This window comes from Schistocerca americana, chromosome 4, assembly GCF_021461395.2.
Source record: "Schistocerca americana isolate TAMUIC-IGC-003095 chromosome 4, iqSchAmer2.1, whole genome shotgun sequence".
NCBI classification, from domain to species: domain Eukaryota; kingdom Metazoa; phylum Arthropoda; class Insecta; order Orthoptera; family Acrididae; genus Schistocerca; species Schistocerca americana.
Window position 1 is genome coordinate 400,681,873 of NC_060122.1, and position 13,110 is coordinate 400,694,982.

Sequence of the window (13,110 nt, forward strand, 5' to 3'; positions counted from 1 at the left end):
ATCTTGGACTGAGCTATCTCAGCAAAAAGCTTTTAAACTCCAAAAACTTTACAGAAAAAGCAATTTTAGCTGAAAGACGAAAACATGAAAGGAAAAATAATATAGAAACTACATATGCTGGAATAGCATGGAATGTGATCTGGAAAAACATCAGTAGTGTTGTTCTTTCGTCTGATGTGAGAACAGCGTGGTACAAGGTAGTCAATAACATTATCAGCATTAATGAGTGTCTCTTTTCCTTCGGTTTAAGTGACACTAACCTCTGCAGCAAATGCAACCTCGTTGATAGTGTGCCTCATAGTTGCGCGTGTGGATATCGGATTATTAACTGGAGGAGGACCACGGAGAAAATTGCTCAAATAACAAGAACTTCAGCAAACAATGTACCGACTAACATAAGGAAAGTTACTAGCCTCAGGCAAAAAATAACGCAGTGATTTGGTTAATGGGTAAATACACAAGTTACATTTTTAACAATATTGGGAGCGATGAAAATATTGAATACAAGATGTATATGGAAAATGAATTCGAGAAAATGCTGAAGTATCAGATTCACAATAAGAAATATGGTAAGGTGCTCCGAATTGTCTTCAGCACAATGGGTATAGGTTAGGAACAGGTGGATTCCTCGTGAAGAGGGGATGGGTTGTGTGACGTTCCCAACCTTAGCCTCACTGCAAGTCACACATGAAAAATAAATCAATAGTAAAGCAGATACAAGAATATGACGGCAAACATCTGGTATCTGTTATAAAGGAAGATCTTGAACTGCCTAAGGATGGGTTTAGAAGGCTGGAACTGACAAAAATAACAAGGCAGTGAAGAACTTTACGGCGTCGCTGTTCGCGACTGCTCTTCTGTCCACGTAGTTTACCTTGGAAGGAACACACATAAAGGATTTACGGAATGATTAATTTGAGTCTGGGAAATGATGATGAGGAACCTCAGGCTTCAGAAGAGGAAAATGTGCATGCTGAACTGCCACCAGTTGAAGGTGACAGTGAAGATGCTAAATGTGTGCTACTGCTAAAGACTGAATATCATTCCTCATTCTATGAATGCTGTAATTAATGACTGCAATATCCGCCCCGATAGCTGAATGGTCAGCCTGACGGACTGCCGTCCTAAGGGACCCGGGTTCGATTCCCGGCTGGGTCGGGGATTTTCTCCGGTCAGGGACGGGGTTTTGTGTTGTCTTCATTATTATTTCATCCCCAATCGACGCGCAGATCGCCCAATGTGGCGTCGAATGTAGTAAGACCGGCACCTAGGCGGCCGGACTTGCCCAGTAAGGGGCCTCCCGGCCAATGACGCAAAACGCTCATTTCCAATGACTGCAATTATCTGTCACCATATTTATGTCATATCATTGTAAGCTAGCCATTTTTTCTACTGTTTTGTGGAACTAAAAAAAAAAAAAAAAAAAAAAAAAGACGGTAGAGCACTTGCCTGCGAAAGGCAAAGGTCCAGAGTTCGAGTCTCGGTCCGGCATACAGTTTTAATCTGCTAGGAAGTTCCATATCAGCGCACACTCCGCTGCAGAGTGAAAATCTTACTCTCCATAAGTCTAAGATCTGTACGCACATCCACTATGTGTACTCCTGTATAGATCAGACGTTGTGTTTCAAAGTCGCATACCCGGTATCGGCAGATAAATACGATATTGGAGTACCGGTGTTACACTGACGACAACGCACTGCGGCGACCATAGTCGTTACTAAACAAATCAGATGAATTCGCAACTGCGAATAATGACTGCCATCAGCTGTAGAATGGACTGACGACAATGAAAATTTGTGCACGACCGGGACTCAACGACATATGGAATTTTGGGTCGGGCCGCGAGTCGCGCACGGATAGCCAAATGGTAAGGCGACCGCTAGCGATAAGTGGGAAATCTGGGTTCGAGCCCCGGTCGGGCACAAATTTTCACTGTCGTCATTCCATTCTGCAGCTGATGGCAGTCATTACTCGCAATTGCGAATTCATCTGGTGTGATACGAGAATGCTGTGAGGCTACAACTATATTCGGTGCTAGGACCACAATTAACGCTGACATGTACTGTGAGACTCTGAAAAAACTCAAACGGGCAATTCAGATCCGGAGAAGAGGAATATTGAGCAAGGGCGTACACTTTCTCCATGACAACGCTTGCCCACACATCGCTCGGCAAACCGTTGCTCTCCTGCAACAGTTTCAGTGCGACATCGTCACCCACCCACCCTACAGTCCTGATTTGGCGCCCAGTGACTATCACCTGTTCCCTAGGTTAACAGAACATTTGGCCGGAAAGCGATTTAGCCCCGACGACGAGGTGGTATGGCATGGGCATACAAAAACTGTCATGTCTCCAAAAATGCTAAGACAGAAATGGCGATTACGTCAAAAAATAGCTAAATGTTCAAGCAGTAAACTGATGTGAACCATTGTAGAAATAAACAGGTCTATGTACTTACAATAAAATAGGAGACCTTACTTTTAGGATTACCCTCGTAGAACAGCTGTCCAGCAGATTGGAAGTAATAGCATTTCTATTCGGAATACAAGTACAGGAAGAAATAACACTACCAAACTGTGTCGTGTAGATGGGCTACAAGAAGACATTGCACTCGGCAAGTAACCGCCCAGCGAGATACGAGGGGCGATGTCTGCAGGCGGGTAGCTTTGTTGAGGGCAGCGCGGCGTCGCCGAGAGAAGGTTTCGTCAGATCGGTGGAGGTCGGCGCTGGTTGGGAGACACTCCGAACGACAAATGGCGGAGCGGTAGGCGCGATGCCCAGCGTAACTAACAATGACGACTGGCCCTTGGAAATCATGCGCCGGCCTAAAAACTGCTGAGGTAGAGGTATACATCATGAACTATTTTCAGCCACGTGACTTGCGGAGAGAAATAATCCGATGCCGGCTGCGCCCCCTGTCTTCGACTGGAATGCAGCCAAATGGCAAGAGTAGCGCCAGCAGTGATGGCACCCTGAGTTTTGAGTAACAAGAAATCACATATTTTTTGTTGTGCTCGCTTGCTATCCAGAACTGTTATCATCGAGCTGGCTTGCAGACGCCTGTGCAGGAAGCGGACAACGCCTGAACCTTAGACCACCCGTGGGACACGGGTGCGTGTGCAGTTGTAGGCAGGTCGAAGTGTAGGTGCGGATCTACAGATGTGTAAAAGAGGCTCTCCTATGTGTTCGTAGAGAAATTGTTGAAAACGTAGGCCTGCAAGTCCATGAAGGACTCTCACTACCAAACGGCAGATTAATGGACGTATGACTGAAATAAAGAGAAACACGAAATGCTGGAACTGCGGTTCCAGAACTACAGCCTCAACACTTCGGGAACTAAATTAAACTGAAGACAGTGAACTGCACTGGAGCGGGTGTGCACAGGGCAAGGCAAGTGAGTAGATTCACTACACAACTGGGGGAAAATAACATCTCCGGACTGTGACTGCTGTGCATCGAGACAGGTTATCGAGTACCTTGGCAGCCAATGCTTTTTGTGTTCTTGTAAAGGAAACTGGACTTCGTGGAGGCATCTGCATCACCGCTAGAATGGGTTGAACATCTTCACATTGATATATAATCTCTATATATGTGTATACATTCTTTGTGGAAGTTGTTAATTCATTACTGCTATTGTGTAATTTCTGCCTCTTAAGTCTCTGTCCCTATTTACATGTAAATAGCAAAAACACGTTAGGTTTATCAAAGAAATACTAATACGTATGTAAACGTTATGCTTGAGAGTGTGAATCACAAATAAATTCACCGGACAAAATAGCAACGTCCCCCCTAACCCTGTGACTACAGCCGGCCGCGGTGGCCGTGCGGTTCTAGGCACTTCAGTTCGGAACCGCGTGACTGCTACGGTCGCAGGTTCGAATCCTGCCTCGGGCATGGATGTGTGTGATGTCCTTAGGTTAGTTAGGTTTAAGTAGTTCTAAGCTCTAGGGGACTGATGACCTCAGATGTTGAGTCTCATAGTGCTCAGAGCCATTTGAACCATTTGAACCTGTGACTACCAGTTTTATAGTTTTATTTCAAAAACATTAATGTATGGCTATTTTAGTGAATGTCTTAGTCAGAAGTTTCGGGGTGCACTCAGCCTCGTGATGCCAGTTGAGGACCTACTCGACTGAACAGTAGCGGCTCCGGTCAAAGAAAACCATCATAACGACCCGGAGAGCAGTGTGCTGACCACGCGACCGTCCTATCCGCATCCTCAGCTGAGGACGACACGACGGTCGGATGGTCCCGATAAGCCACTTGAGGCCTGAAGACGGAGTGCTATAGTGAGAAGTAACAATATGAAAAGAATGTGTCCCGCCGTTTTGTTCTCCAAGCGGGTTGGGGGCGGGGAGGGGGAGGGGGAGTGTAGTAGGACATACAGCATTATTCATAAGTTCTTCCACGGTTTCAGAACACGACTGCGCAAAAACTACAAGACGTACTAAAAAGAGACACACATCAGTAAACAAAGCATCTCTCCAAGTTTGTAACTCACACTACAGGTGCACCATATGTGCTTCGTTTGTGATGTGGCAAGCGTTAATTCGTAGGTGCAAGTCTTTGACACGATTTGTACAGGAAGGCGCGAAGGCAGCCAGCTTTGTGAATCTGGCAATTGTATTGCCTGTCTGCAGATGCAAACTAATTCCGTATGACAACACGGAAACGACGGTCAACAATGAAACTTGAAGAAAGCACAACCTGTAATTATTAGAACTCTGTTAACCATTAGTAGGCTTCCCGGTATCAGTGGGAACTGACACACATCAGTAACATGCAACGAATTCCAGCCGGCTGGAGTGACCGAGTGGTTCTAGGCGCTACAGTTCGGAACCGCGTGACTGCTACGGTCGCAGGTTCGAATCCTGCCTCGGGCATGGATGTGTGTGATGTCCTTAGGTTAGTTAGGTTTAAGTAGTTCTAAGTTGTAGTGGACTGATGACCTCAGAAGTTAATTCCCATAGTGCGCAGAGCCATTTGAACCATTTGGCCAACGAATTGCAATTAGTTCTCTGATAACCTATTGTGGGACACAGACGTCCCAATAGTATTCAGAGAGTTAAAGAAACCCCTGGTCGATGTGGAGCACTATACATGACATACAGTTGGTAGCAGCAGGTTATCTGGCCCATTACCGCTAACATAAATCATGCTAGTGACGTCGTCCGTATGTGCCAGTTAGTTGTATGGAATCGGCCCAGTAAGATAGATCAATGTGGAGACGTGACGGAATGGCAGGTAGTGGCTATCGTGTTTGGAGGTTTCCACTTCCACAACATGAGTGGTGTTCCTATTTGATGCCGTATCAAAGCAGGTTTTGCAACTTCTCTGTAGAGAATGGTGTATCGCTTGCAGCCATGTAACACGGTGTAAGAAGTGTGGTCGTAAAAAGATCATAACCGACGGGGACTGGGAAGAAATATCGTACCTTATCAATAACGATTGATTCCAAACAAGACAGGCTTGCTGGTGTCAATGACTCCTGGTCAGCTATTAGATTCCGACTGCGCATTGTCAAGGCAACTGTACACCATGGGCACTGGAGTGCAGGACTCCGCAACACGCCATTGTTCATAGCGGCACGAAAAGTATCCCTTCTTCAATCGGCCAAACAACGCAAAAACTAGACAGTAGCTGACTGGAGGTGCGTAGTACAGTGCAAAGAGTCGCGATTTTGCCTATTTTCAAATAAACCATGTCGTCGAGTGAACCGATGGACCAGAGTTTTGTCTGACCAGCAGCCTATGCAGGATGTAGTTCAGTCCGGATGTGGTTCTTTGACGTTTTAGGGTTGTTTTCACTCCGTGACCAGGACTCACTCATTCAGGTTACTGTGAATATGAATCGGTATATTAGCTGCTGGTCGGTCTTCTGGACTGTACGTTCTTGGTCCATGAAACGTTTCCGTTCCTAACGTTTCGTACAGAACTGCACTGGACATCTTGAGAGGTGCTCGTGGTTCACTGTGTCTAGTGCCATAAAAAGTACTTAACACGTGCCCGATCATCCAGTCCTTTCTTCTTAGTGTTCTCCTTAGGTCAGTCGGCAAGGCTGAGCAGAACCACGACTAGCTCTGAAGATGGCCAGCGCAGCTCTGGAGTGAACTGTAGGAACGGAAAAGTTTCGTGGAAGATTTACCTGCAGCTAAAATATCCGCTCGCATAGAACGTGTCGACAGCACGATCATTAGAGAGGGAGCGCCAGCTGTCATTACGAAAGGCTGGGGAAAGAACTTCTTAAAGGAACCATCCCAGCACTTACCTGGAGCGAATTAAGTAAATCACCGGCCGCTGTGGCCGATCGGTTCTAGGCGCTTCAGTCTGGTACCGCGCGGCTACTACGATTGTAGGTTAGAATCCTGCCTCGGGCATGGATGTTTCTGATGTCCTTAGGTTAGTTAGGTTTAAGTAGTTCTAAGTCTAGGGGACTGATGACCTCAGATGTTAAGTCTCATAGTGCTTGGAGCCATTTGAATTTTAGGTAAATCACGGGAAACCTAAATCTGGGTGGCAGAACGGGAATTTGAACCATCGTCCTCCTGAATGTGATTCCAGTGTGTTGATCGCTACCGCACCTCGCTCGCTAATGAAACCCTTCATTGTACAGCTGGGATATTCATTTCAACATCCTCGGTGACGAGGTTTTGTTCTTTTCTCTATATCTTCATGATGATTATGCTATGGCAAGTCTCCTCTTGAAAGATAACAACAACGAAGCTCACAAGACCGCACGAATACGTTCGTGGTTTAACGCATACTCAGGCACTCTATTTCAACTGTATTAGCACGATAAATCACCCGATATCAATCCCACAGAAACATCTGGGACTATTTGTAACAGCGTAGCTTTCAATATCCCAGCAATTTTGTAGCGCTCCAGGATGATCAGTAGGTGGCTTCAGCTGGGTATGGCAGAGCCGATTATCTTTCCGAATCCCTCACTCGCCGAATTGATGTTATGATCAAGGCCAAAGGCGGTGTCACACGTTATTAGCTTGATGTCTCCTGGCGGTGACTAATTTTTTGTCCAGTGCGGTTATGTTACATTGGTACAGCCACAAAATTTAGCGAAAACGAATTAGCGGTTTTTAGCGAAACCGCCGATTTTTATGAGATGTCGCAAAATTAAGAGTATTGGCATATAAAAATGTTACAGATCTCAGGACTGCAGAGAACTAATATTCGTACTGATACTTATACAATGCGGAAACTGCACTTTGACTTCTAATTTCCTCGAGGCTGAGATTCGTGTATGGTATTAAAATGGCAGCTCGTACCCCTTGTAAGGACCTTTGACGTGACGTCGGAAATACCACAGAATATGAAACAAACACCAAATTTGGCAAAAACCACGACATTTGTCAAAAAATTACACAGAACTTGGCAAGAAACCAGACATTTGACCGAAGAAGCACCAATTTAGGGAAAAATAACAAGGAATTGGAAAAAAACAAAGAAAAATTTGGCAATAATAACGCCAAATTTTGCAAATGTAACACCAAATTCGGGAAAAATACACTTAATTTGGCAAAACGTAACAACAAATTTGGCAAAAAAAACACAGACTTTGGCAGAAAACCAAGAAATTTTACCAAAATTGGCATAACAAATAACCAACTATGACAAAAATGAATAATGAATTTGGCAAACAATAATACTGACTTAGGAAGAAATGACACTGAATCTGTCAAAAATTAACAGAATTTGGCAAAAAATTATAATGGGTTTTGGAAAAGTAACACCAAATTTGGCAAACACTAATACAATATTTGAAGAAAATCACACCAAAAGTGTCAAAAGTCACACGGAATTTATCCATAAATAACACCGAATTTGCCATAAAAATAAAACCGAATGCGCGAAAGAAACAGCACCAAACCTGACGAGAAACACACCGCATTTGGCCAAACGCACGAAATTTGTCCCAAAATTACCAATTTTGGCAAAAAAGGTAACGAATGTGGCAAAAAATAACATCGAATTTGAAACTTCCTGGCAGATTAAAACTGTGTGCCGGACCGAGACTCGAACTCGGGACCTTTGCCTTTCGCGGGCAAGTGCTCTACCAGCTGAGCTACCCAAGCACGACTCACGACCCGTCCTCACAGCTTCAATTCTGCCAGTACCTCGTCTCCTACCTTCCAAACTTTACAGAAGCTCTCCTGCGAACCTTGCAGAACTAGCGCTCCTGGAAACATCCCCCAGGCTGTGGCTAAGCTATGTCTCCGCAATATCCTTTCTTCCAGGAGTGCTAGTTCTGCAAGGTTCGCTGGAGAGCTTCTGTCAGAATTGAAGCTGTGAAGACGTGTCGCGAGTCGTGCTTGGGTAGCTCAAATGGTAGAGCACTTGCCCGCAAAAGGCAAAGGTCCCGAGTTCGAGTCTCGGTCCGGCACACAGTTTTAATCTGCCAGGAAGTTTCATATCAGCGCACACCTCACTGCAGAGCGAAAATCTCACTCTCATAACGTCGTATTTGTCAAAAACTACTCTGAATTAGGCAAAAAAAGAACAATAAATTTGGCAAAAAACATCTAATTTGGAAGAAATAGCAAGGAATTTGGTAAAAAAACATCGAATGTGGCAAAAAACATCGAATTTGGCAGGAAAAACGCCTTATTTGGCGAGAAGTAACACCGAATTCGGTGAAATAATGACATCGAACTTGGCAAAAAGTAGCACCGAATTTGACCATAACATGTAGCGATCTTTTCCTGCCCCTACCCATTGGTGAGTAACGGTTTGAGTAATGGCTTGGGTGTGTTGCAGCCGTACCTGCTGGTGAGCGCGTCGTTCGCGATCGGCCACTTCTGCGGCATGACGACGGTGCAGACGTACGCGGTGGTGGTGTTCTCGCAGCTGGGCGCGCCGGCCGGCCGCTACACGGCGACGCTGCTGCTGGGCGTGGCGCAGCTGCTGGGAGCCCTCACCGGCGTCTGCAGCGTCCACCGCTTCGGCAAGCGGCCGCTCGCGCTCCTCTCCGCCGCCGGCAACGGCGCCTGCTTCGTCGTCGTCGCCATCCTCGCCGCCCACAGTGAGTAGCTACCTGATGTCACGTGGGCCTCTGGTGGTCCATCGAGGACAGTGGGGCAGCAGCCGAACGTAAAGTACACGAATGATGATAACTGAAACCTAAAACTGTATTGTAATCCAACCTCGTTTATTCAAAACACGCTACTTGTTTCGACGCGAAAGAGCGTCATCTTCCGGCCCCAAGCGTAATCTGCCATCAACGTACGAAGCGCAATGACAAAGACCAATGGAGTCTTAAAATGGGAACAGTGCAACTTATTAAGCATGTTACACCAGCATGTGCAACCGACAACTATATGCTGGCGCTAATATGCTTGATAAGTTGCATTGTTTCCATTTGAAGGCTCCGTTTGGTCTTTGCCATTGTGGTTCGTGCGTTGATGACAGATTACACACGGAGCCTGAAAATGACGCTTTTTCGCATCGAAACTGGTGCCATATTTTGAATAAATGGCCTTGGATTACAATACAGCAGTTGGTTTCAGTTATCATTGTTCGAGTAGAATGTATGGCCGTCAGGGGATGCTCATAAGAAAAACATTGGATTTAAGAGCTAAAGCCGGCCGATGTGGCCGTGCGGTTCTAGGCGCTTCAGTCTGGAACCACGTAACCGCTACGGTCGCAGATTCGAATCCTGCCTCGGGTATGGATGTGTGTGATGTCCTTAGGTTAGTTAGGTTTAAGTAGTTCTAATTTCTAGGGGACTGATGACCACAGATGTTAAGTCCCATAGTGCTCAGAGCCATTTGAGCCAAGCCATTTAAGAGCTAAAAACACGGTATATTTTGAAATCACGGGTTATCATGGCCGATGAGTGGTGGACCAGTCATAGAGGCCAATGAACCAGAGTCCGAAAATCGCTAGCAGGGGGGAGAGAGGATAGCACGTTACATCTTCAATCATCTGTTGCATGTGTTCCAATTTCTGTCTCCCTCTACAGTCTTTCTCCGCCACTACAACTACCTCAGGTGCCACGGAAGTTTTTCCCTTGTGTCCCAACTCCCTATCGTGCCATACCGAGAGGTGCAGAGAGGCAGATACCTCCTCGTTCGAAGCTCTGCTCGCTTCCTCAAATCCGGCAGGTACTACCTCCTCCACTCATATCAGTAGGTGCCATAGACACCTGTCAACACACTCAAGAAGCATTAACCGCTTTTACGCTAAAATGATGGTTGAATCTGACACGTATGCTACAGGAGAAAGTCTCCAACTACTGCCTGTTAAAAAAAATCCGAATTATTAATAAATTATTCCGGATATCCCCTGCACTAGTGGTGGCTTCCATAGCGCTGTTGTCTATGAATGTATCGACTTTTTTCTGGTGTTTTTCCTTTCAATCTTCCATCTTCTGATTGATCTGATCCGACCCGCCACGAATTCCACTCCTGTGTCAGCCTCTTTATCTCACAAAACACGACAAGTGCCATAACTACATTTCCCAAAAGCTCCGGTCAGTGTGAAACCCCTTTGAAAAATTATACATGACTGTGTTTAAACTGACACACAATATTTTTAGCGCAACGCAATCTGACTTTCAAAAATCCCTACAAAAGAATGGCCCTGACTAACATTAACCTATACCTTTCACAAATCACTTATCTCACAAAAATCTTCGTTACTCGAACTACTGCAATACAGCGAGCGCCACTACTGCCAGCTAAATAAAAGATTCAAACTACGGAAGGCACTAACTACTGATAGGCATAGTCAGCAAATGAAAGATTTTAATAGAGAACAAACAATGTATTTACCTTAATAGTCATCAAAAGTCATAATATATATAGCAGTTCATGACATCCAGTCTTACAAATTTCAAAACTCCGCCATTTCTCTCCCCACATCCACCACTGCTGGCGGCTCACCTCCAACTGCGCAACGCTACGCGCTGTTCACATCCAGCTGCCCAACACTACAATGGCAGACAACAATGCAAACTAGCCACAGACTGCACACAGCACAGCCAGTGATTTTCATACAGAGCGCTACGTAACGTTGCCAATAAGAAAACATAAACAGCCTACTTACATTGCCCCCATGCTCCCCACAAAAAATTTTACAAATTGTTTTGGGCAGTGGCCAAAAATGATTTGATAAAATTTTTCATAATTACAATAACAAAGATATCAAATGCACACACTTATTGATACAATGTTGGTCAAAAGCTAAAATTTTCTCACAGTCCATAAAGACAGTCCTGATCATTCATCACAGTAAAACTGCAGTTTTTTTTTCTCAAAGTCTGAGCAGTAAAAGAAAATGCACACGGAAGTAGTGGATTTCCATGCAGTCTTGAAGAAGTAGTGTTGTCCTTCCAACGGAAAGACAGTGCTGACTCTCGACCTGCAGACAGGTATTGGTCCACAACAGAGCAAACCCACAGCAGAGTCAGTCGAAATTTTGAAAAGTATTGGTAGGTATGTCATCACAGAGCAGACCCACTGTAGTCCTGGTAGAGATTACGGTATTGGTGGGCCACCAGAGGTGCAGACCCACTGCAGTCCTTGTAGAAATAATGGTACTGGTGAGTCAGCAAAGGTGTAGACCCACTGTAGTCCTTGTAGAAACAATGGTATTGGTGGGTCATCATAGATGCAGACCCACTGTAGTCCTTGTAGAGATGGACAGCAGCCATCTGTTGTGACTGTGCAGGTGCACAATCACCATTGAAGAGTCTTGCAGATAATATAGCAAGTCCATATCCACCACTTGTGCACTCACAAAGTTTTTGGAATTGTCCTTAGAACCAGCAATGCTGTTATCCAGTCCCTTGCTGAATTATTAACACACGTGCAAACATTAACAGTCCCTACTTCTTACATATTGTCCATATACTATGACCAACAGAAACGTGTGCAGTGAAATGAAACTTACAAGTTAATAATATGATGAACTGGTGTCAATTACAATTTTATAACATAAGAATACAATTACAAAGGTACAAAATACATCATTAAAGAACATAACAATACAGATAACATTTGTAGTACAGGCTTTACAAAAGAATCGAAATAACATATACATCAGTGTTACAGGAATTATGGCACGAGTACATACATAAAAGATCAGAATAAGTTTCGAAACATCAACTTCACAGATGAGCATTAAAACATAACAGAATAAATAATGTCTAAACATCTTTACAAAGAAAATAACATATTATCAGAAAAATTCTACAACATAACACATTAAGACAGGAAAAACACAAATTCACATAGTGTAATAACACAAAAATACAGGACAGGGTTTGTTTTCAGTGTGACATTTGGTACTGCAGTCCACCCCAAAACTTCATTCCATATATCTTTCCTCTTATTTCAACATTTGTTTCCACCAAAAAAATTCTATCCAAGCATGCTTTCTGTATTTATATGTTCACACATTCCTTACCTCATTATTTATTTTCCATTATCTTACCTCATCATTTATTTCCAAGAAAATCCTACCTAAACCTGTTGTCCCTAAACCCTACTTTTTTTGGTTCATATCCTCTTTCAAAATACTTTTTTGGCCAAACCATTTTCTTATAGCTTCTCAATGCATTTCTTCCAATTCATCACAACTTGTTCTCTTACATGGCCTACCCCATCTTAAGCTAACTTAAATCTACTGAGCTCAGATGCTAAACTAAGGGACGAGGCAATGCAGCAGCACAAAACGATTAACACAAACAGCAATGACAAAAAAATGCAAATTGGCAAAGCAAGCAGCAATATTACAACTAATATAAGGCAATGAGCAGCAAACAAGAAAAATAAATCAGTAGTAAAACTGGCTTAACAGAGTAATATAAAGTGAAATTTAGTAGCACTATGCCTGGCAAACAGCAGCAGCAGATGCAATAACTTATATCTAAACATGACATAGTTCAAGCAGAAAAAATTTTACAGTAAAAATGGCCGTTTTTAATACCTATGTCGCATCTTAACACTAGAGTGATGCATCACAAAAACTTACTCTGCAAGAAAGTTACCAAGTCATTAAAAAATTATTTGTGCAATTCCTATGAACGGAAATGTCTATTTGTGCTCTCTTTTCTAAGAAAGTATATCATAAACGTATTCTTTACGGGGTCTGTA

The 13,110-nt window shown here is 44.0% G+C and overlaps 1 protein-coding gene across 2 annotated transcripts in view; it reads left to right on the forward strand.

Moving 5' to 3' along the window:
* LOC124612616 (facilitated trehalose transporter Tret1-like) overlaps nt 1-13,110 on the forward strand; it is a 492,469-nt gene that overhangs the window by 454,852 nt on the left and 24,507 nt on the right. For both annotated transcript variants that reach the window (XM_047140910.1, XM_047140911.1), the window contains one exon: nt 8,771-9,035. In XM_047140910.1, coding sequence (XP_046996866.1) covers nt 8,771-9,035 — 265 coding nt within the window. The remainder of the gene's footprint in view (nt 1-8,770; nt 9,036-13,110) is intronic.